The 22,523-nt window shown below is 32.6% G+C and overlaps 3 protein-coding genes across 3 annotated transcripts; 1 reads left to right on the top strand and 2 right to left on the bottom strand.

Annotated features, from left to right (window-relative positions):
* Positions 1-4,745: 4,745 nt before the first annotated feature.
* On the bottom strand, positions 4,746-9,193 carry LOC121121680 (cytoplasmic aconitate hydratase). Its single transcript, XM_040716651.2, has 8 exons — positions 8,114-9,193; positions 7,839-8,045; positions 7,272-7,782; positions 7,199-7,214; positions 6,822-7,094; positions 6,387-6,758; positions 5,282-6,323; positions 4,746-5,216 (listed from the first exon to the last, which is right to left on the bottom strand). The coding sequence occupies exons 2-8, from the start codon at positions 7,995-7,997 to the stop codon at positions 4,902-4,904; spliced, it is 2,688 nt and encodes an 895-aa protein (XP_040572585.1). The 5' UTR covers positions 7,998-8,045; positions 8,114-9,193; the 3' UTR covers positions 4,746-4,901.
* A 97-nt stretch (positions 9,194-9,290) lies between these two features.
* LOC121121670 (glycogen debranching enzyme) lies at positions 9,291-14,363 on the top strand. Its single transcript, XM_040716639.2, has 4 exons — positions 9,291-9,903; positions 9,971-10,167; positions 10,224-13,878; positions 13,940-14,363. The coding sequence occupies exons 1-4, from the start codon at positions 9,596-9,598 to the stop codon at positions 14,196-14,198; spliced, it is 4,419 nt and encodes a 1,472-aa protein (XP_040572573.1). The 5' UTR covers positions 9,291-9,595; the 3' UTR covers positions 14,199-14,363.
* On the bottom strand, positions 14,260-17,018 carry eEFSec (eukaryotic translation elongation factor, selenocysteine-specific). Its single transcript, XM_040716662.2, has 6 exons — positions 16,749-17,018; positions 15,975-16,362; positions 15,728-15,900; positions 15,408-15,668; positions 14,573-15,356; positions 14,260-14,500 (listed from the first exon to the last, which is right to left on the bottom strand). The coding sequence occupies exons 2-6, from the start codon at positions 16,231-16,233 to the stop codon at positions 14,364-14,366; spliced, it is 1,614 nt and encodes a 537-aa protein (XP_040572596.1). The 5' UTR covers positions 16,234-16,362; positions 16,749-17,018; the 3' UTR covers positions 14,260-14,363.
* Between the last annotated feature and the right edge of the window lie 5,505 nt (positions 17,019-22,523).

Genomic DNA, 22,523 nt, shown 5'->3' with positions numbered 1-22,523 from the left:
TGTATAACTGTGTGTCATCTTTATCTAAGAACTAACAATATAGCAAGGAGCGTGTAGAATAAAGAGCAATGGAACGATGCTCCATGGACAACATGCTCCGGAGAAATTATTTACTTGAACTCAATGTGCATAGGCGTTCCTAGGGAATAATGTATGTAGGTATGTGGACTTCAAAGGTCAAATGGAGTAAATGACTACTTTAAATTAATCAGTTCAACTCCATCTTAAAAATGTATTTAAGAATACAAAATTTATTATTAGATGCAATATATTTCTATTTTAGCACTGATAAATCATATTTTTGAAGAAGGCGAAACATATTTGAAATGTTCAAATGGATGTATTCCTTATAGATCCAACTTAGTATGTTTTTAAATGCAGATGGAGCCACATCTGGGATATGCATCCTCGTCTTCTTCTTGTTTGACTCTTAAAACCTCTGTGAAAAATTAGTCTAGAGACAGGACTTGCAGATAGTAACATAAGTTTATAAATTATACTTGAAAAGAACCCTGAAGAAGACTTCCAGGTTTTCTCCAACTACAAAAGAAATGTCAAAGAGGGTTTCTGACTCGAACAGAGACCCTTTTCTCTCCGATAAAGTTGTTCCTATATCGTAGTCCATTCTTGGAAGCAAATTGAATCAAATTTACTATAGAAATAATGTACGCATAGTATATATATATATTTATTATGTTGAATTATATTTTTTATAGACATATAAAAATATTATATATGTAGATATATGCAGAGAGTTTAAAAAAAATATTACAATAATAATAATACAGTAGCATAATTAATAAATGAGATAATATTCATATTTTATTATTAAAACCGTGTCTAGAATTACCCTACAAAAAACATTCACAGTTTAAGTCTACAAGTTTGTTTAATGAGAAATCAGAAATCGCTCCCTTGTTTTCATAATGAGTAAATACATTTCAAATCACAGAGCCTGTGATTCGAGTTAATTTAAATTTTCTAATTTAATCTATGTTTGAGATCTAATAGGGCATCAACAAACTAAAAATTAATATTGTCCTCTAGCTATTTGTTAAAAAAAATTGTGTATGCTAAAAAGAATTTTCAGAGCCCCCTCTATGAGAATAACATACACCTTAGTTTTATGATATATTAACATAATGATAAATAATATTGTCATTCAGGGAGTTGTATTATTTTACAGCAAGACAGCGCCAGTCTCTGTCGCCTTATTTACAAAAATTTATATGTAAACAACACTCATACCCCATAAAAAAATTAGAAATCAATCGGATATGTGGTTGCGTAGATCTAAGTGTTTTTGTTCCTAACCTTTCTACGTTTTTAAGGCCGATTTTACAAAGGAAGGACAACTTTAAATATAAATATTTTGACAAGGAATACTTACGAGAAGCTGAAAATAGTCTAATTTCATCAGGTCCTAATACATAATTTAGAAATAGGCAGAAAAAACATCACAAGACTACAGAGAGATCTTCAAATATTTTCATTATTTTTGTTATTGAGAGACTGATTTTTTTTTATTGGGGGGGGCTTAGTTGGAGTGACTATGGATGACTCACCATGTCACTCAAATAATTCTATTTATAAAATTATTGGGACCAGCCCTTTTCCTCCTCCATGCCTGATTATTATGGGCTTGTATATTACAATTTATCTTTTCTGCGCATCCTCATTTGACAGTCAATATCATGTATTTTTTTATCCAAAAGAGCTAAACACTTGAAATTTGGTAATTGACTATTTTGAAGTGTGAGGATTCCAAAAATGAACCCATCACGTGGAATGATAATTTATAACTAAGACTGTAGTTGACTTGTTTCATTCGAATCACAGTTGTGTTCGGTTATTTTTCGTTTTCCTATTTATTAATGTTGGATCGGTATAAAAAAGACTGCAGTTCTATCTGTTTTGTCCTAATAAAATTTGTTAGTCCTGGGACCGATCCTTTTATGGAAGCCTTAACAAATTATGTAGTTACTACTAACTACCACATTTGAGTCACCGTAAAACAAGTAGCGTAACGCAACCGATAGCTTGAGGAAGTAGTATGGTGAATATTTTTAGTAATTTTTCGCAAGATGTCGCTTTTTCATGACGTCACTCCGTTATTTATCTTACGTTTTCAACATTTTGAACAAAAAATATGTATTTTCCTAGAACATGACCAAAGGCCAACAAGTATCTTAAGTCTGATGATGTTCCACACATATCCTCTGAATTTAAACCTGAACCTGATTACAGGTATTACATAGTAGCAGAGGAGCATGGGTGTTGTTCTTGAACCAAAGAGGGGGATGCAGTCTATGGCTAGGAACTCCCAGCAGGAGATAAGTCCCGACAACAAAGCTATAGAAGGACTGCAAGGTCGCATTCGCCTCCAACAGATATTCTTTTGATGCAAGTGAAATTAGTTTAATTGTAGTTCAAAACATCATTTATTAAGTTATTAAGGCCCCAATTCCTTCTTATCTCATTAGATAAGAAGGAATTTGTCCTCCGAGTTTCCTTGAAGTGATCACTCGCTTCCATTATCCTGCCAATGGATCTTCTAAATCTGCGTTTTTGGTACCGATTTTTCTCATGGAGTTTGATTAGCGGTGTACATGAAGTTTCCCTTATATGCTACATAAAAATAATTTTGCTGGAAAAATTGACCTCAAATGCTTCAAAGAAAGTAAAAAGTATTGCCATGAAATTTGTGGAGAAAGGTACTTTGAGGATGTTCTACCATCTTTACTATCAAGCTCTCAGTAAGAAAATAGACAATTCAGGATATCAAAAATAAGAGAAATCAGTGATGGAAGTGATTAGGGAATATCAGTTTACTGCCATATGTTCACCTGACCTCAATTGGGATGCTACTTCAATTATTAATATCCAAGATTGGAACAACGCCAAGTGGCGTTGTTCCAAATTTTACAAATCAAAATTTGCATAAAACTTTTTTGCACTAATTTTGCAAAAAATGGTTAATAGCATTTATTGGAATTGTAAAAGAAACACAAACCTACCAATATTTCTTTTGTACTTACAAAAAAGTTATGAAGAATAATGTTGTCGAAAAAATAAAACTCGATAACTGGTTCAGTTTTGCAAATATTGCAAAAATTATGTAATGAAATGTTTCGGAAAAACGAAATACTTAGTGGGAAATGTTGGGTAAGCATTTTTTATCAAAAAGCATCGTCTTGTTGTATTTTTTCTTAAGAAACTGAAAATTGACGTTTGATGAAAAAATGTAAAAAAAAGTGAGAAAAAATTATTCAGAAAATGACATATTTCAGTTAAACATTAATTTTCATTTCACAAATTTATATGTAAACGGATCTCCAAACATATTTCTACAAACTTTATTCCATTTACTAATCCCATATTCCATTGGAAGTTCATTTTTGTGCACCTGAAATAAACGAAATTGCAATTTTCACCAATTTCTTTTTTAGCCCATAACTTTTTTCATTTTGAATAAATTTAGAAAACGTAGTTATTCGTATAGTTGTTGTTTGAAATGCCAATCCCCTATTGATAGATAACTCAACCCCCTATATAGTCTCCTTGTGCTGCAAAAAACGGTTTTGGGCCCCAAATATTTAACTTAAATGTATGATGGTTTATTTTTTAGTATGTAGATTATATTTAATTTAAGCCTTCTATTTTAAATTTGGAACTTCAAATATATTTCGAAATTTCGTTCTTATTTTGTCGTTTTATTAGTTATTTTTCTGAGAATATGGTTCACAATAAATTACTATTTCATGGAGTGTGACGTTTCCAAATCTACTGTAACGGATAAAAATTGTCTAAGTCAATTATACGTAGTATATCTTTATTAAACATTTTGCTAATAAATACTTTCGTTACACCCTCAAAAATCATAATAAAGCAGGCAACTGATAAATACTGATGTGATTATCAGTGATAATCACATCAGTATTTTAAACAATGATACCATGTGTCTTTCTCCCCCCTGTCTCCTCGCACGCGTTTTTCTCTACAATATTATCAACTATAGTTATAGCATAAGCACCCGTTATATGCCCTTCCAAAAATCAACACAGCCGTCTTAGCTTGTCCAAACTCACAAGACGGACCCCATACAAAATGTCAGCCTTCAAGGTTTAACGGTATGGGAACGTATAAAGGACATCTACACACACACAAAATCTCTCTTTTTATATATACAGAAGATAATAAAATTGTATTATTTTTCATAGGTTAAGTATTTGATTTGATACCTATACTTAAAACTTTTGGTTAACTTAGTATGTAAATATGTGATTAAAAAGGTTGCTGAATAAATATTGGTTACAAAATATAATTTTATATTCATCATTAAATTGTAAAGGCTAAGTTTCAATATTTTGTATCAAACAAACCACACTATGATCAATTTACAAAGTACAAAAAAATCATTTTAGTTGTCTTAAATAACAAACTATGAATTTGCAACAAGCTTAAATATATTTTTAGAAAATTTTAAATTTCTTCCCTTATTTACGTTTTATGTAAATTATTAATTAATTAACTTGGGGATTGAGACAACTTTGGGTCCGAATTCCAAGATTTGAAACTTACTAAGTCACAGCGTTCTCCCATTTGCACCTAAGGAAATATTAGTTAAGTTTTTAAGTATAAATTGGAAAATAAATGATATCGAGATAGTTATTCAAGTTTAATTAATGCTAATTGTAAGGGCAGGAATGTCATTAAATATAAATAGAAGAGATTCCTTTAACTTGTTCATTTAAAAAAAAATATGATTTTTATTGATGACCCATGATTAAAATACTTTTAACTACATAACAAATGATTTTTAAAAAAAATGCAATGGTATAGATAATTGTTGGAATTGAGCAATCCGTATAAATAATAACACAATTACATAAATTACTACACTAGTCAGATATAACTTTTCTTATCATATAATTAAGAATGCCACCATGGCGATAATATGTTAATTCCAACTCAGTGTCAAATCTCACTGTGGCCTTGAACGATTTGATAGATCCGTCAAGACATTCAACTTTAATATCCAGAACTTGTTGAGGAATTAAATTAGTGGGAAGTTCGACACTAAACTTTTCCTTGCCAGAAAATCCGAGTGACTCACTAGACTCGCCCTCAGAGTATTGAAGGGGGACGATTCCCATTCCTACAAGGTTCGATCGATGAATCCTTTCATAAGATTCCGCAATCACAGCCCTTACACCCTAAATAATTTTAATTATAACCATATACAATAAATGAAGTGGACTCATAGAAATAATTTCCTCACCAGTAAAAATGGACCTTTCGCTGCCCAATCACGACTTGAACCACAGCCATAGTCTTTTCCAGCCAGAACAATGAGGTGTTGATTCTCCTTTTTATACTCCATTGCAGCATCAAATACGTCCATTATGTCCCCCGAAATGAGATGAATGGTTTTAGGGCCGGGCTTTCCTCCAAGGAATTTGTTTACAAGACGTATGTTTGCAAATGTCCCTCGAGCCATAATAGCATCATTACCCCGACGCGAACCATATGAATTAAATTCTCTTGGACTGATGTTCTTGGAAGCTAAATATCTTGCGGCGGGGCTATTTCTAGCAATACTTCCAGCAGGACTTATATGATCCGTGGTAAAAGAGTCGCCTAGATTCAAAAGAGCCAGTGCATTCTTTATTTTTTTAGGTTCAGGCAATTCCTCTGACATATTGTCGAAAAATGGAGGGCTTTTTATATAGGTTGACTCTATATCCCAAGGATAGAGTATTCCTTTTGGAGCTTCCAGAGAATTCCATCTCTCATTTCCAGTAGTTACTTTTGAGTAAACATCTTCAAACATAGAAGGAACAATATACTTCTTTTCTACAATTTGAATCTCATCCCGAGTAGGCCAGATATCTCGCAGATAAATGGGTTCATTGTTAGCATCAAATCCGAGAGCTTCTACTTCAAAATCGATATCCACTCTTCCAGCAATCGCATACGCAATAACCAAGGGCGGAGAGGCTAAATAATTTGCTCGCGTATGAGGATTAATACGACCCTCAAAATTACGATTTCCAGAAAGGACTCCAGCACAAACAAGGTCCCCCTTATTTACACCTTCCACCACATAATCTTCAAGAGGACCAGAATTACCAATACAAGTCATGCAGCCATATCCAACAATTGAGAATCCAAGTGCATCTAGATAAGGGATCACACCTGAATTTTTAAGATAGTAGGTGACTACTCCTGAACCAGGAGACAGGCTAGTCTTGATATAAGGAGGAACAGTAAGCCCTTTATCCACTGCTTTTTTTGCCAATAATCCAGCACCTAACATAACACTTGAGAATAAACAGAAAATCATCAGATATTAAAAACGGTAGAATAGACAACCCACAACTTACCTTGGATTTGAAGTATTCGTGCAGCTAGTAATAGCTGCAATAAGAACGGAGCCATGTCTTAGAATATACTCCTTGTTATCTGGAGCAATGATTGGCACAGTTATATTTTTCTTGTTATCAGGAATGGCGAATCCCTTGAAGCCAATCTTATTAGATAGACACTGTAAAAAGTCATTTTTCATGTCAGTGACGGCAACTCTATCTTGAGGCCGTTTTGGACCCGAACAACTTGTAACAACAGTTCCCAAGTCAAGTTCCACAATTTGAGAAAATGTGGGATCAGTGGACTCATCCTCATAGTCCCTTAAAAGATTCGTGAGCTGAAGATACTCTTGAATGCACTTCACCTTTGAGGATTCACGATTTGTAAGTCTTGAAAGATAAAAAAATAATAAGTCAATGAGATGGTTGAGAAGACTAAAAATATGTTAAAACCTGAGGTATTCAATGGATACCAAATCCACTGGAAAGTAGCCGATGGTTGCACCATACTCGGGACACATATTTGAAATTGTTGCTCTATCAGCAATGGAGAGGTGTTTGATCCCAGGACCATAAAATTCCACAAACCTACCAACAACCCCGACTTGTCGTAAATGTTTTGTAATTGTCAATACAATATCCGTTGAGTTGACCAGGGGTTGGGGGGAGCCTGAGATTCGGTAGCCCACAACCTCAGGTAAGACCATGGAAATGGGTTGTCCAAGCCTTTAAAATTTTTGAAATCATTTTAAATATTTACCTATATTACTTCCTTATTTTTTTATTATTATTATTAAAGTAAAAAAAGGGTTAACAATAAAGGAACTTACATTACAGCTTCAGCCTCTGTAAAAAAAGGGCAAAAATTAGGATGTTTTTATAAATTGAAGCGCTAATGAATACCTATGCCTCCAACTCCCCATCCAACAACTCCAAGACCATTAATCATCGTGGTATGGGAATCTGTTCCTACGACAGAGTCAGGGAAAACAAGATCCGTATCTGTAAAGCAAACGCGGGCCAAATACTCAAGATTCACTTGATGAACAATCCCAGATCCTGGAGGTATGATGAGCATGTTTTGAAAACTGCTCGCACCCCATTTAAGAAATGTGAATCTCTCCTTGTTTCGTTGAAACTCTAAATCCTCATTCTTCATGAGAGCCTTGGACTCACGAGCAAAGTCCACTTGGATGGAGTGATCAATAACGAGATCTGTGGGACATGTTGGGTTGATCTTGGAGGGATCTCCGCCGAGTTTCTTGACAGCATCTCTCATAGCTGCAAAATCCACGATAGCGGGAACTCCAGTAAAGTCTTGGAGTATAACACGACCTGGTCGGAATGGAATCTCTGCATTCTTCCCTCGATTCCCTTCCCAGTTCAGTATTGTTTCCACGTCTTTCTCGTACACCTAAGGGAATAAAAAGGAACATGCGTGATCCTTGACTAAATGCAGAATAGCTTTACTTGGAAATTATCACAGTTTCGAACGGCAGATTCAAGCAAAATCCGTATGGAGTAAGGCAACTTATGATAGGAGGGATCCAAGGACGACACATCGTAGTATTTATAGGTTTTTCCCCCAATTTCGAAATTCTTTAATATCTTGTCAAATGGATTAGCCATCTTTTTCCACTAGTGACTGCTGTACGGGATGGGATGATCACTGCTTATCTATTAATATAATTTATATTTATGTTAGGAAATATTTATATTATTATTTATAGGGAATAAAAAATTACATGGAATGTATCTTTTAGTTATTGCAACTATGAGGCAAAGATTTAATCAAGCTATTTCATTGGTCACTCGGAGCCAATTCCCTTGTATTATATTGTGTAAAAGGACATAATTGACTAGGTTAAGAACTATGACGTAACATATTCTATTTTTCAACTTTCGTTCAGCTAGCAACTGCAGCAGGAGCTGCTGCAGTTGTACACTCTCTTTTTCTAGCTATTCATTTATACAATATGTTATAATATATTCGATATTATTCAATCCATGTCACATATGTTGCGTTTTTACTTTATTTTTGTATTTTTAAGCGTTACGTATAAATAGTATATTATTAATATTATCATGTAACTTGTATGATAAGAAATAAGTCCTAAATAAGTGGTATAGCACACACAAACAATTAAAATGTTTTTTAGATAAATTTACTGATGTGTTGGCATCAGCTGATAGTTTGTGTCACTTAAGGAGATACTAATAATAGGATATATTATGAAGTGTGAGATGCATGAAAAACTGAGTACATAGTATATAACAAGTACTACTGAATTATAATTAGTTGTACTTTATATATATAATGGCACATAATATTATATTACCACAATTGTTTTTTTTTATAATATTTTATGAGCGAACTAGATAATGCCATCATAATTAATATACATAGAATTCCGTGACATAATATACATAATGCATTCCACTGATATATAATATCTCCGGAAGATGGAGTACATGTAGCTAGAAATTAACAAGTAACTAGATAGAACAATGACGTCATTTGTCAAAAATACCATTAATAATATAATATAAAAATCATTATTTTCAATAAGTAATAGTATCATAACAGGATTAGTAGATCGTGTATCTTTAATTATTTGTGATGTTAAGTAAAGCATAGCTAATTTATTTATATTGATAATACGAGATGAGAATGAAATTTTTATCTGATGCAGATTATTTTTCTTATCGAGTTAAAACAATGGCTAAGGGAATGGATGAGGCCATGCTCAATATAGAAATAATTTACATATATTGAGCATAAAATGTAACACCAAGTTGCTAAGTTTCTAGGTAATATGTTCACTAGAGAAGTAAAGATAACATCTTAATCTGAAATGCTTTGAAATGAGAGCTAGAGTGAGAGTTTATAAAATTTGAGAAAGCAAATTTTATCATATATAAGTAGACTCGTAGCATAAAATATTTTAATGCGTACTGTGATTAGAGGACGTCGGTTACTTGTTATATATGAATAGCAGAAGATGTTATGAAAGGCAAAGTAATGATGCAATGCCTTTGAAAGACAAAAAATGTCTTATTATTGAGAACGGAGTCTCCATCTCACAGAGGTCAATCGTGTAACTTTACAACCGGTTTTCTCCATCTACAAACTTCACAAGTCTTTATCGCTCTACACTATTATTACTATTAGTAGTCTTAACCAAAGTCTCATCAGTATTCACTCCCTTCATGTTCATAGTGTCAACATGTTGTTAAATAAAAAAGACGTTGATGAAGTTCGACTTCTCTCTTTGCACTTGGGGCAGAAAGGAGAATCTGTTCTCTATCGCTTAAATCTTCATTCAAAACTGCAGTTTCGAATAGATCCATCCCTCTTTGGGAAAAAAGTTCATTTGTGGATTAATTATCCAAAAGACAACACAACTGAATTTGACAGAAGTTCCTATAAAGAACTTCCCTGGATTAATGATTCTGGTAATGACGACACGGCTTCTTATATTGATTTTTCGCTCCATCTCCCAGGCTCCTTCCATTTTTACTTCACACTTGATGGGTAATTGTTTTTTTAAAATTATTATTTAATCTGAAATAGGAATTTTTTAAATTATGCTATGCTAAAGATCGAAAGAAATCAATGGTGATGGATATTTCTTGGTGGATCCTGATTTAAAGGCTGGTCGAAATTCAGAGAGTATTCCCTTAGATTGTCTTCAATGTCAAACAGTACTAGCAAAGAACTTAGGGCCATTCAAAACATGGGAAAATAAATTAAATGTGAGCCACGAAGCGGGCTATAATCTCTTACACTTTACCCCAGGTACATCATTCTTACAAAAAATAGATCTCCCATATTATTATCTTTGATATTTTTAGTGCAGGTCATTGGAGAATCCAAATCTGCTTATAGTCTTGCCGATCAACATGCATTAAACCCCGAGTTTGAATGCACATGGGAAGATCTTAAGGAACTCATTATTAAAATGAATAAGGAATGGAGCATGCTAAGTTTATGTGACATAGTCTTAAATCACACAGCCAATGAATCTGAATGGGTTACAAAGGATGTGTCTGCCACGTATAATCTCGAATGTTGTCGACATTTGACACCCGCATATCTTTTAGATCGAATAATATTCAGAATAACATTAGATATTGCTGAGGGGAAATGGGTAGACAAAGGAATACCAAAAGGAATTGTCAGTGAAGAGGCTCATTTAGGAATAATTAAAACCTTGTTTTATGAGCATTATTATCCACAAGTAAATTTACATGAATATTTCTTAGTAGACGTTGATTCTGTTTTATTGAAATTTAATCAATTTCTGCGCTATAAAGATAATTCAACTCAAATTGATGAGGCCGCCAAGGAATTGAAACTCATACCTAATGGTGATTGGACTAGAAAATCTGCAGAAATTGATTTCCATCTAGCAGCTAAATTATATTCTGGTCCTGATGGAAATAATCGTCTCAGATGTAAGTTAGAAGAATTGAACGCGCAGAAATCTATGGAAATATGGAATCATATCCACGCAGGTATAGATAACGTAATTAAAGGTGCTAGATACCATCGAATTGATTCATACGGACCTCGTATCAACGAATGTAGTGAGAAAGAACCTCTTGTGTGTCAGTATTTCACAGGAAGTAATGGGAAAAATTTATCTGAAGAGGAAGAAAGCTTAGATAGTGCTCAAGAAAGATCCCTCATGATGAGTCATAATGGTTGGGTGATGAATTATGATCCAGTAAAAGACGTGGATTTCGTCGATCCTAAATCCAATATTCTACTACGGAGAGAATTAATTGCTTGGGGTGACTCTGTAAAGTTACGATACGGCGAGAGTTACAGCGATTCCCCATACTTATGGGATTACATGACAAAGTATGTCGAACAAATGGCAGAAATATTTTATGGACTTCGTCTTGATAATTGTCACAGCACGCCAATTCATGTAGCAGAATACCTTCTTGATAAAGCAAGAAAGATAAGGCCTAACTTATATGTGATTGCTGAGCTATTCACATCCTCAGAGGCGTCTGACAATGTATTTATAAATCGTTTAGGAATTAATTCTTTAATCAGAGAGAATCTTCAAGCTGGAGACTCTCATGAACTTGGAAGACTCATTCATCGTTTTGGTGGTGAACCCGTTGGGGCCTTTAATCAGTTGAAACTTAGACCATTAGTTCCTTCAATGGCACATGCCGTTTTATTTGAACAGACTCATGACAACCCAAGTCCCATCGAAAAAAGATCTGTGTACGATTCCTTAACAAGTGGCGGTTTGATTGCTATGGCTTGCTGTGCCACAGGTGCAAATAGAGGAGTAGATGAACTTGTTCCTCATCATATTCATGTTGTCAATGAAACCAGAACATATGATACTAATACTGAGACAGGGATGATAAAAATAAAAAAACTTTTAAATGAGCTTCACTGGAAGCTGGGCGTTGAAGGATTTAATGAATGTTATGTGGACCAAATGGACCCAGACGTAGTTGCCATTACCAGGCATAATAAAATAACTCATGAGTCGATCGTTATGGTTGCACATACGGCCTTTGGGTCAACTCCAAACTTGGTATCCAAATCTCATTTGCGCTGTTTAGAAGTTGAAGGTATTTTAGGAGAAATCGTTTTGGAAGCCCAATTAAAAAGAGACAAGAATGCTGAGTGTTCATTTACTAAAGACACCGAGGTTATAAATGGGCTATCAAATTATAAAGTAGATTACAAGACAAGGATTCAACCATCAGAAAGTGACTTTGCTCAAGTCTGGACTCATGAAGAGAAAACAATAGTCAAATTAAACAATTTTGTACCAGGTTCATTGATATGTCTTCGATTCGAATTCAATGATCAGCATACTCAAGCAACAAAACATCTCCAAAAAATGCTTTCCAACTTAAAGGATGATCAAGAATTCAAAGAAATTCTTAATGATTTAAGCCTCGACGATATTAATCATATTTTGTTTCGCTGTGATCAGGAAGAAAGAGATTTTACCGGTGGATGCAGTGGTGTATATGTTTTGGATGGCTATGGACCTTTGAAATACGCAGGATTGCAAGGCGTTATGTCTATTCTCTCCGATATAAGATCTCGTAATGACTTAGGAAATTGGTTACCTTCCAATTTACGCGCTGGGAATTGGATGATGGATTATATTCATAGTCGTTTAGAGAAAAATCCTAATACTCAAAAGCTAGGGATATGGCTTAAATCCGCCTTTATACCTCTTAAAATTATACCCAGATATTTGATTCCAAAATATTTTGATTCCATTATTACTTCTACCTACATGCTGATTTTAAATAGAACATGGGACTTAATGTCAGAGTTTGTTTCATCTTCTCAGTCCAACTTTGTAAAAAGCCTTGCTTTAGGATCTGTCATTCATGCAGGACGTGTTCCCTCCGTTAATATTCCGGGAGTTGAATCCGTGTCTCTAGCCGCTGGACTTCCCCACTTTTGTACGGGATACATGAGAGCCTGGGGAAGAGATACCTTTATTTCACTCAGAGGACTTCTTATTTTAACTGGAAGATTTGATGAAGCGAAAAATATAATTTTGGGCTTCGGTGGGTGTTTGAGACATGGACTAATTCCTAATCTACTAGACGGAGGCTATAACGCCCGATACAACTGTCGGGATGCTGTATGGTTTTGGCTCCAAAGTATTAAGGACTATGTTGAACTCAACGGACCAAATCTACTCAAAGAAAATGTCAAGCGCCTTTATCCTAATGATGACTCATATCCTGAATGTGATAATGACTGGGTTGAATCTCCTTTGGAGGATGTAATCCAAGAGGCTCTACAGGTTCACTTTTATGGTCTTAAATTTAGAGAAAGGAATGCTGGTAAAAAAATTGACGAACACATGAGAGATGAGGGTTTCAACAATGAAGTAGGAGTTAGCAAAGACACTGGCTTTGTCTTTGGAGGAAATTCTTTTAATTGTGGCACATGGATGGATAAAATGGGTAGTTCTGAAAAGGCAGGGATCAAAGGAATTCCAGCTACGCCTAGAGATGGATCTGCAGTTGAAATTGTGGGTTTGAGCTACTCTGTTCTATCCTGGCTCTGTGTATTACACGAAGGTGGTGATTTTAAATATGGTGGTGTCAAATGCAAGGCTTCAGATACTTATTGGTCTTATGGTCAATGGTCTTGTACCATCAAGGACAATTTTGAAAAATATTTCTTCATTATCAAAGGCTCGCCTTTCGATAAAAGACCAGATTTGATTAATAAAGTAGGGATTTACAAAGATACATACGGGAGCAAGATCCCTTGGACAGAATATCAATTAAGACCCAATTTTTGCATTGCAATGGCTGTTGCCCCAGAACTATTTGATGAAAGTCATGCATTGGAAGCACTTGAAATGATTAAGAAAAAACTTCTCGGCCCTTTGGGTCTAGCTACACTTGATCCTGACGATTGGAATTACAGAGGAGACTATGATAATTCAAACGATTCCACTGATTCTACTCTAGCACAAGGGATTAACTATCATCAGTAAGTACATATTACTTTTAGATAATTTATGATAATGATTAACTCTTGACTTATTGTACAGAGGCCCAGAATGGGTTTGGCCAGTCGGATATTTCCTGCGCGCATATTATCATTTTTTAAAGAAATCTGGAAAAAAGGAATTGGCTGTTTCGTTCATCAAGTCGACATTAGCAGCCCATTATGCAGAAATTATATCCTCACACTGGAGAGGAATCCCAGAATTGACAAACAGAGAAGGAAAGTATTGCCGGGACTCTAATCCAATTCAGGCATGGAGCATGTCATGTATTCTTGAAGTTTTATATGATTTAATGTCTTAAAAGTATATTTTACTCTTATCTTTAGCTTTGAGTAAGCATGTGTATAATGACTCAGACAATATTATGACTCTTATTATCCAACTATATTATACAAGTGTCCTATTGTATTAACGAACAATAATCTTAAGGCGTAACAATGACTTAACTAAGGAATTGTATTAGTAATTAGCATTGAATCATTTTCTTTTTGGGATCGAAAACATAGCGTTTAAAATCAAGGTACACGGAAATGAGTGTGGAATCATTGTTTGACTTTTTCTTTTTCTTATCCAAAAGCTCCTTTGCAGTCATTGAGAGGGAATCTTAATAAAGTAAATAATAATAAAACAGTACATTAATTCAGAGACTTAAGAAATTTAAATCGAAATAATTACCATTTAAATTCACTTTGAACTTTCCACTTTGTCCAAAACTACTCTCAATTTTACCTTTCTCTCCAGAGGATAATCGAACCTCTAATCCCAGAAAAGAGTTCATATTTGTTTCTTTCTTGAACATATTTCGACAAATCACTTCAAAGTCATTATTCATTCGATCAACGATTCCTTCCTTTGTTTTGTTTTTATAGACTTTGAGTTGAGGAAGCTCAGAGGTAAGGTAACCTTTATCATAATAATGAACTATAATTTTTCCATGAAAAGCTAATCGGCACATGTTGGCATGAATATCCGTGTCTAATTTTGTTCCTAGGACTTGTGATCCGGGAACAATTGAAATGGGTCGTTCAAATTCACATAGTACATATTGCTTCGATGGAGCTGGAAGGCCATCACTATTATCATTTTCTGAGGCTTCATCCGTCGGGGATCGATACTTTTCCATAAATCTAAATTCGTCATCAAGAGAGAATTCTTCTTTGTCATTTCCAAATACAGTAATTCTTCCCAACACAGTCTCATGTCCGAGGCAAAAATGGAATTTTGATTTAGTACAAATATCACTCTTATAGTATGCTATTTTATTTAATTGTAAAATAACTGCGTAGACAATTGGAACAGTCTTTGGAGTGGATACAATGCCTCTTTCCAGGAGCTTAGCATCAAATTGCGTTACACATATCCCAATACGATCCCCTTGCGAAGCTTTTTCTACAGGCTTTTTAAACATTTGAATCCCTTTCACTTTACGAGATTCCTTGATTGTTGATATTTCCACATTCTAAGTAAATAAATGAGGTGAAGAAATAAAGTAATTACCGAATAACCTTACGTCATTAAGACGAACAGTGCCTTGAAGAACAGTTCCCGTCATTACTGTTCCTTGGCCCCTGATGCTGAAGCAATGATCAACTGAAAATAAGAACGAGCCAGTTGGATCTCGTTTGGGAATGAAGGAAACCTTTTTAAGAGTTTCAATGAGGTCTGATATGCCAAGTGGAGGTTCATTCTCTCCTGGAAATGCAGAAACAGGTACAATGCTAGCATCTTTGAACTTTGTATTTTGAAGAGTGAGTCGTAGTCGTTTTGTCATCTAAAAACGCACAAAACACAAGATGAAATAAATCTCCAGAAAGGAAGAAGGAACACGACCTTATCAATAGATGAGGAGCGTTTCTCAGAAGCTATTGTATCTATTTTGTTGAGCACAACAATGAGAGTATCACATGTAATTTCTCCAATGACAAGGCACTCGGCTGTTTGTGTCTGAATTCCTTTTTGAATGTCCACCACAAGCATCATCAGGTCCAAGATTTGAGCCCCTCCTGACAGGATTCAAGTAAAATATTTAAGCTATACGGGGATTGAAATGAAAACTAAAGGAAGTGTAGATTGATACCAATGATAGTTCGAATGAGGGATGCATGCCCTGGACAATCTACTAGAGTAAATTGTAAGGAATCATAGTCATTCAAGTGATGATTCGGAACAGAAAAGGACGAGAATCCTAGATCCAAAGTGATCCCTCTTTCTTTACTCTGTGGATTCTTGTCGAATGCTGCCGTACTGGATATGGTGCTGAGAGCCTTGGCTAAAGAAGTTTTCCCACTGTCCACATGCCCTAAGACTCCGACATTTAGGTTAAGTATCCCTGTCATTCTCTTCCCCAAAAAATCCTGAGTTGATCAGAAGTTTGACGAGAGGATGTTTACACAGTGAGCGCAAGCACAGCGAAGACATGCGTTCAAAAGAAGAACGATTACGCCTTCTTACGTGACGTCATCATTCTGGAAGTTAACATTTAATTACTCATTAGCATTTTTGAACGATTGAACGATGAACGTTAAAAAAAATGAACCGCTTTCATTTTTATTGTTTGTAAGGACTTTTTTTTTCTTCAAAGATTACAAAAAAAATTCCTTAACAGTTAACTAAGGGTATCATTAGTATTATCTTAATAGTCTAAAATAAAATAAATAGAAAATTATTAATATATTTTGTGTACAGTTTTCAATTACTGTATAAATTCATAGCTTTCTATGAAATGTCTCACAGTATACCATTTGCAAATCACTGGACTAGAGAATAGTCGTGTATGGAATAGGTATTCTATGCTAGGTTAGAGTTAAATTTTCTACATATCCATTTATTTCATATTTTTATTGATAAATACTTAGATCAAATTTGAATAAGACAAGATGGTGAATGTAGTGTAAAATCTAACGCATTCATGAAGGGTGGAGGCTTGTAAATATTGTGTAAGGTAGCCATTTTTTGGTGCCCCGAAGTGATTGGTCTCAGATTATGTTAGTATCACCAGGGCAGTGATGTTAGTACCAAGTTGGGTGTAATAAATAAGGTCTCTAAATTTTTAAATAATATTATAGATTATTTTTGATTCCTTCACTTCCGATCTTATTTAATTGCCTCTCAAGTCTGAACTAAAGTGTATACACAGTTACTGTTATAAAGACTTCAGTTGTGAACATAACCACGAAATCCTAGAATTTCCGTCACATAACCAACCATTAACAAAAAATGCTTTTGTTTTGATATTATATAAAATTTAAAAAAATTATGAAAATATGAGGTTTGGCAACGAGAGTGTGTAGCTAAGGACCAGCATATCATATAAAAAAAAGGAGAGTAAATCTTTGCATTTTTAAAGCAAAGTTCATCGACGCTTAATAATTCCGACCAAATGCAGGGTACTACCTTTAGTACACTTATATTGTCATTGGCAAGCTCTGACGTCAACGGATTTATTACCTTGTCATAGAAACATTAGTTTTTATCGTTCCCACAAAACTGCAATCTTCCATGGTTTTTTTTTCTTTTGACAGTTCAAAAATGAACGAATGAACGGGAAAAGGGTGAAGGGCCTAAACCTGCTAATTAGTAATTAGGTAGGTTACTACAATCAAATTGTCATACTTACTAAATGACTCCCTTGAGTCCCTTAATACTTACTTTCTTTCAGAGGGTTTTCTTGTTTTTTCAAAAAAAAAAAAAAAAAATATACATTTTCTACTATCGTAAAATACTTATTATAATATAATTATTACTATTTTTTTCAGCTATTTTTCATGAAACGAGTTACTACTCTGTGTAAATTATTTTTTGTTCAAATAACACATTCCAAATCAACTTTTTAAAATTCGTTTTTTTAAGTTAATTGTTGGTTATATCTGGTAAATTACGGTTATGATCCGGTTTACCTTAGGCTCTTCTATATCAACCAGTAAAATTTTATAAAATTATTTTAGCTGACATACACATTATTGCACTTGCAAAATGTTGTTTCGTTATCAAAAAAAAATTTGGCGTCAAGATATAGAAAACAGATTTTTGTGTCCGTTGCTTTAAAAAAATAGTTTAAATAGCCTATAAAATTAGTCTTTTAAAAAAGTTAATTTTAGTTAATTTTCAGACATCTCCAGTAAATTACAGGTATGATCTGGAAAGCTTGAGGCTTCTTTTCTTTAAATTTTATTTAATTCTTTCAGCTGATATGTACATTATTGGACTTGCAAAATTTGGTATTTAATAACATATTCCGTTAGTTGGCTACAAGACATAGAGAATACATTTGTATATAGCTAAGAATAAATTGTTTTGTCATCTACAACTCTGACTAACAAAAAATCATTTTATTTAGCTCTAATATATTTAAAATTCACTCTTTGAAATTTGTGTATAAAAAGGAATAATTTTTCCAGACATCTTCAGTCAAATACGGGAAGGATTCGGTAAACTTTAGACTCTTATATATCAAGTGTCATAATTTCATCGAATTACATTAGCTGATATTGCCATAATTAAAATGGTGAAATTATGTGTTTTCATTACAATGATTGATAAACAAAATATGAATAATAAAAGCAACGTCATCTATACAAAAAAAAAAATGTTCTATTTTTTGAACTATAATTTCAAATAGATATTTCCCACTGCATTTTATATATTTATGTTAAATAAAAAAACTATATTTATTAATTTATACTCTCTTCAACTTAATGAAAGGTTGTTTTGGAATATATATAAATAGTAAAGTAAACTTAATCAGAGGGAGCTGAGTATAGGGTGAGGCATCTACCTATATTACGTCGTTATCTTTATTGTATCACACAACCTTTCCAACAAAAAGAAACCAAAAAAAATCCCCGAAAATCATCTGGTAGTTAGACAAATAAGTCAGTCGTACCAATCACTATTTATATCTTACATACTCCCAAACTATCACACTCATATGATTTCTTCCCAATTTATAAAATAAATTACATATTATTAAAATCTACATAGTATTTTATTTGATACTATGTTATAATATTGCTTCGTAATATTTCATTAAAAGAGTAGCTATGATAAGTTATTATATTATTTCTTTATAGAAATAATAAAATGGCCAATATATATATATATATATATATATATCATATAAATGACGAGGGATCACTTAGAAATTGCATTCCTGTTCTTTTGGGAACGGAGTAAAGTATAGAATAACTTATTACTTTGCATATTTATGAAAAAGTATAAATTATGAAATAGCCATGACGTATCAAGGGAGAAGAGGAAATCCATAGGTGCCAACAAAATACATAGGGTATTTCTGTGTTAGCGAGATAACGCTGTGATATAGGCATATAAACATTAAAAAAATATTCAAAAGAACAAGGGACGTTATTTTTTTCGAGGATGTATGAGAAGAAATTTCATGTTTTGTCTTAGAAAAAGTGCATTAACTCAGTACTTATCCAAAAAATAAAAGTCATTTTCCTCTAAACAAAATTCTACTCTTTAGATGTATATAATATATTGATATTATATACATCTAAAGAATCTATTTAAAGTCCTTGATTCAAATATTTTTGAACCCACCTAAATTATTAATTAATAATGATTCAACGAAATAGAAACAATTGAAACAGTCAATTTTTATATGAATTTGAGTAAACACGTGCACTTCGTAGCTCATACAGGAAGTTTGTACTAAAAAAATGATGCTTACTCATTAAATGAATGTTTCATTTGACATATTTTAACTTTTGAACCCTTAGACAATTTATGTATAAATATAATTCATATTGATATAAAATGAACATTTTCCACTCCTCATGACAACAATGTAATATCTGGAATTAATAAGATTGAGAAATTTGGGGAGCATCAAATCTTAAAATATTATTTTCCAGCTACAACTTGTAAACTGAACAGGTTTTTTATCATTAGATCTACCATTTTATATAATTTGACTCTAACATAATAGACATTAGCTAAGTGTACTGTAATAATGTTATATTTTATTAAAATTCTAGCTATACATTTGGCATTTTATAGTATATTTACAATATATCCGACAAAATTAAATTGCTCTGTAGCAATAATCATATAATCAACTCAAGTTTTATAACAATGAAACTCAGTTTTCATTAATACTAAGGAAAATAGGGAGCTAATGGATGTCAAAACGTGACCAACAAATAAAAAATCTTTGACCTTACTGACTATCCAATCTTTATTCCTCTATTGCCTAGTTTTAATATAAATCTTACACTAATACCTTTTTAAAAATATGAAATTACATCCTTATACAATCTCAAAGGTGTCTGCAGGATTATATTTATATACATATTTTTTTTTCAGGGAGGTTGAATTTTTTTGAAAAAATAAATTGACAAAAAAATTTTACTGAAAAAAAAATTGAAAAATTCATTTTTTTCAAAGATCCGCAGCTATTAAAAAAAAATTCTAAAATCCAGAGTTGATCACAAAAAAATGAAATTTTTTCTTAAATTAAATTTTTTTTTAATTTTTCAAATTTTTTTTTCAAAAATCGGAAGAAAAATTTAAAGCTGTTCACAGACAATTGAACTTTTCGGAAAAAAAATTTTTTTAAAATTAAATAAAAAATTCAGAGCTGCTCACAAAAAATGAAACAATTTGGAAAAAGTTTAAAAAAAAATTAATTGAATATATAACCCTTTTAGAAAAATTTTTGAAAAATCGATAGCTATTCACAGACAATGGAACTTTTTGGAAAAAAATTTGAAAAGTTAAAAAAAAAATTCAAATATTAAATTATTTCAAAAAAAAAAAAATCAAATATTAAATAACATGAAAAAAATTTCGAATACAATTCAATATGAATGAGTCGTTCAAAAAAACCGTAACAGTAGGAATTGAGTTGAGCAATTTACTTTGAAACCATATCGTAACATTTAATATTTTTTTTTTTCTATTTTTGTTGAACAATATTGTTTAGATTGTTCTGAAGTTGAGTCCATATTTTGTGTATCAAGTTCCAGTCATGAATACTTGTTACAGGTATATTTGCCATTGGTACATCCCTCAAAAGACATAACACATTAATCATATTTTAAATACCTTTTAATAACAACAATAGGGATTTTTTAAGCTATGTGTATTTACATCGATCATTCGTGTTTTAAAACAAATCAACGTACAATTTATTTACTTTGTACTTTGCATGCAGTTGTAATTTATAATGTTTCGTGTTTTTATGAGTAAAGACACCATGAGAAATTAAATTTTATAAGCACGAAAATTCTTAACGTGTCCAAAAAAAAGCAATATTTTATATCACAAAACCTCGTCATTTGCTACGGAGGTATAAAGTTAATTTAGAATTTTATCGGTAGTTATTTAGGAATGAAGAATACAGTTTCGTCCTGTTCAGATCTGTATATCGTTTCAAGGATCTGTCCCAAGGAAAGAATTAGACCAGTCTAGACTGGACAAAAAAAAGGGACTGCCATAATCCTAGCGATTATTATTTACAAAATTCTCGAAAATAAGTTGCCGGTTCCCAAACACGTATTTATGCTTGCACGTATTATAGATGTGGAAAATTAGCTTTACCCTTTTCCTAGTGATGTTTGAATTAAATCAAATTAATAGACTTTAAAAAAAATTCCTCAAATGCCTGATTTATTTATTTTTAAATCGAATATGGACATGAAAAGTTGGACAATTGGAGAAAAATATCTGATCCGTGCAAATGGGACTGTTCACTTTTTTGTATGATGATATAATTAGTTACATATTTTAAATTAGCGTCTGATGTCAGAAGCTTCCGCTGGATTGCATCTTTAGGAGGCTTTGATTTTTGAATTTTTTTTGAAAAAAAATTGAGAAATTAAATTTTTTCCATAATCCCCAGCTGTCACAAAAAATTCCAAAATCCACAGCTATTTACAAAAATTAAATTGTTTGCAAAATAATTTCAAATATTAAATTTTTTAGAAAAAAAATTCCAAAATAGACAGTTATTCACAAAAAATTAAATTTTCGAAAAATAATTTCAAAAAAAAGTGTCCTCCACTCATTCTTATGGATTATGTTTTTGAGAAATTGAGTCCGTTGTGTGATGAATAATGATGTCAAGAAACTAAGTGATACAACGGATAAAAGTGAGTCAATAAAATGAAAACGTGATTTAGTGGCCTTAAAATTGAATAATTAATTATTATTCACATACATTTTCATTGCAAAAATTTATATACTTCAGTTCCTTTCTAAATTTATATTTAATTTTTTCTTACCACTATAACAGTGATATTACTTGATTTAAAAATTGTTAGAAACAGTTTAAATGATTAGTTATCAACTTTACTTTATTCACATAGATGTTCATATTTATTTTGCAGTTAGGGGGTAAATGTATCGTGTTGGGCGAGGGCGGCCCTAGTGCCCCCATAGTTACAACTCTTTCAAACGTTGATTTGTTGAATTCGAATTAACCCTTGTTAAACCGTGAACCATTCTCAATAATTAATTATTGAATAACAATCATGTAGTTGGTAAGAAATAGCTAACTAGTACGAACTGGTTTTGTGTTTTTCCCCCTCTCAATTAGTGGAATAAAAGTTGTAAGATACGATTAATGTATGAATGAATTCTAAATATTTTATATTTAAAAGGATAT

Source organism: Lepeophtheirus salmonis, chromosome 1 (genome assembly GCF_016086655.4).
Source record: "Lepeophtheirus salmonis chromosome 1, UVic_Lsal_1.4, whole genome shotgun sequence".
NCBI lineage: Eukaryota > Metazoa > Arthropoda > Copepoda > Siphonostomatoida > Caligidae > Lepeophtheirus > Lepeophtheirus salmonis.
Note: the sequence above shows the minus strand (reverse complement) of the source record. Positions and strands in the feature narration are given on the sequence as shown.

What these genes read in the sequence shown, in the direction of transcription:
- LOC121121680 (XM_040716651.2), bottom strand. Translation starts at nt 7,997, where the DNA reads ATGGCTAATCCATTTGACAAGATATTAAAGAATTTCGAAATTGGGGGA. An exon ending in GTATCCATTGAATACCTCAG is followed by an intron (nt 6,759 to 6,821) that starts GTTTTAACATAT and finishes TTATCTTTCAAG; the next exon opens with ACTTACAAATCGTGAATCCT. An exon ending in ACGAATACTTCAAATCCAAG is followed by an intron (nt 6,324 to 6,386) that starts GTAAGTTGTGGG and finishes TTTATTCTCAAG; the next exon opens with TGTTATGTTAGGTGCTGGAT.
- eEFSec (XM_040716662.2), bottom strand. Translation starts at nt 16,233, where the DNA reads ATGACAGGGATACTTAACCTAAATGTCGGAGTCTTAGGGCATGTGGAC. An exon ending in GCTCCTCATCTATTGATAAG is followed by an intron (nt 15,669 to 15,727) that starts GTCGTGTTCCTT and finishes GTGCGTTTTTAG; the next exon opens with ATGACAAAACGACTACGACT. An exon ending in GTTCAAAGTGAATTTAAATG is followed by an intron (nt 14,501 to 14,572) that starts GTAATTATTTCG and finishes TACTTTATTAAG; the next exon opens with ATTCCCTCTCAATGACTGCA.
- LOC121121670 (XM_040716639.2), top strand. Translation starts at nt 9,596, where the DNA reads ATGTTGTTAAATAAAAAAGACGTTGATGAAGTTCGACTTCTCTCTTTG. An exon ending in TTTTACTTCACACTTGATGG is followed by an intron (nt 9,904 to 9,970) that starts GTAATTGTTTTT and finishes GCTATGCTAAAG; the next exon opens with ATCGAAAGAAATCAATGGTG. An exon ending in CAAGGGATTAACTATCATCA is followed by an intron (nt 13,879 to 13,939) that starts GTAAGTACATAT and finishes CTTATTGTACAG; the next exon opens with AGGCCCAGAATGGGTTTGGC.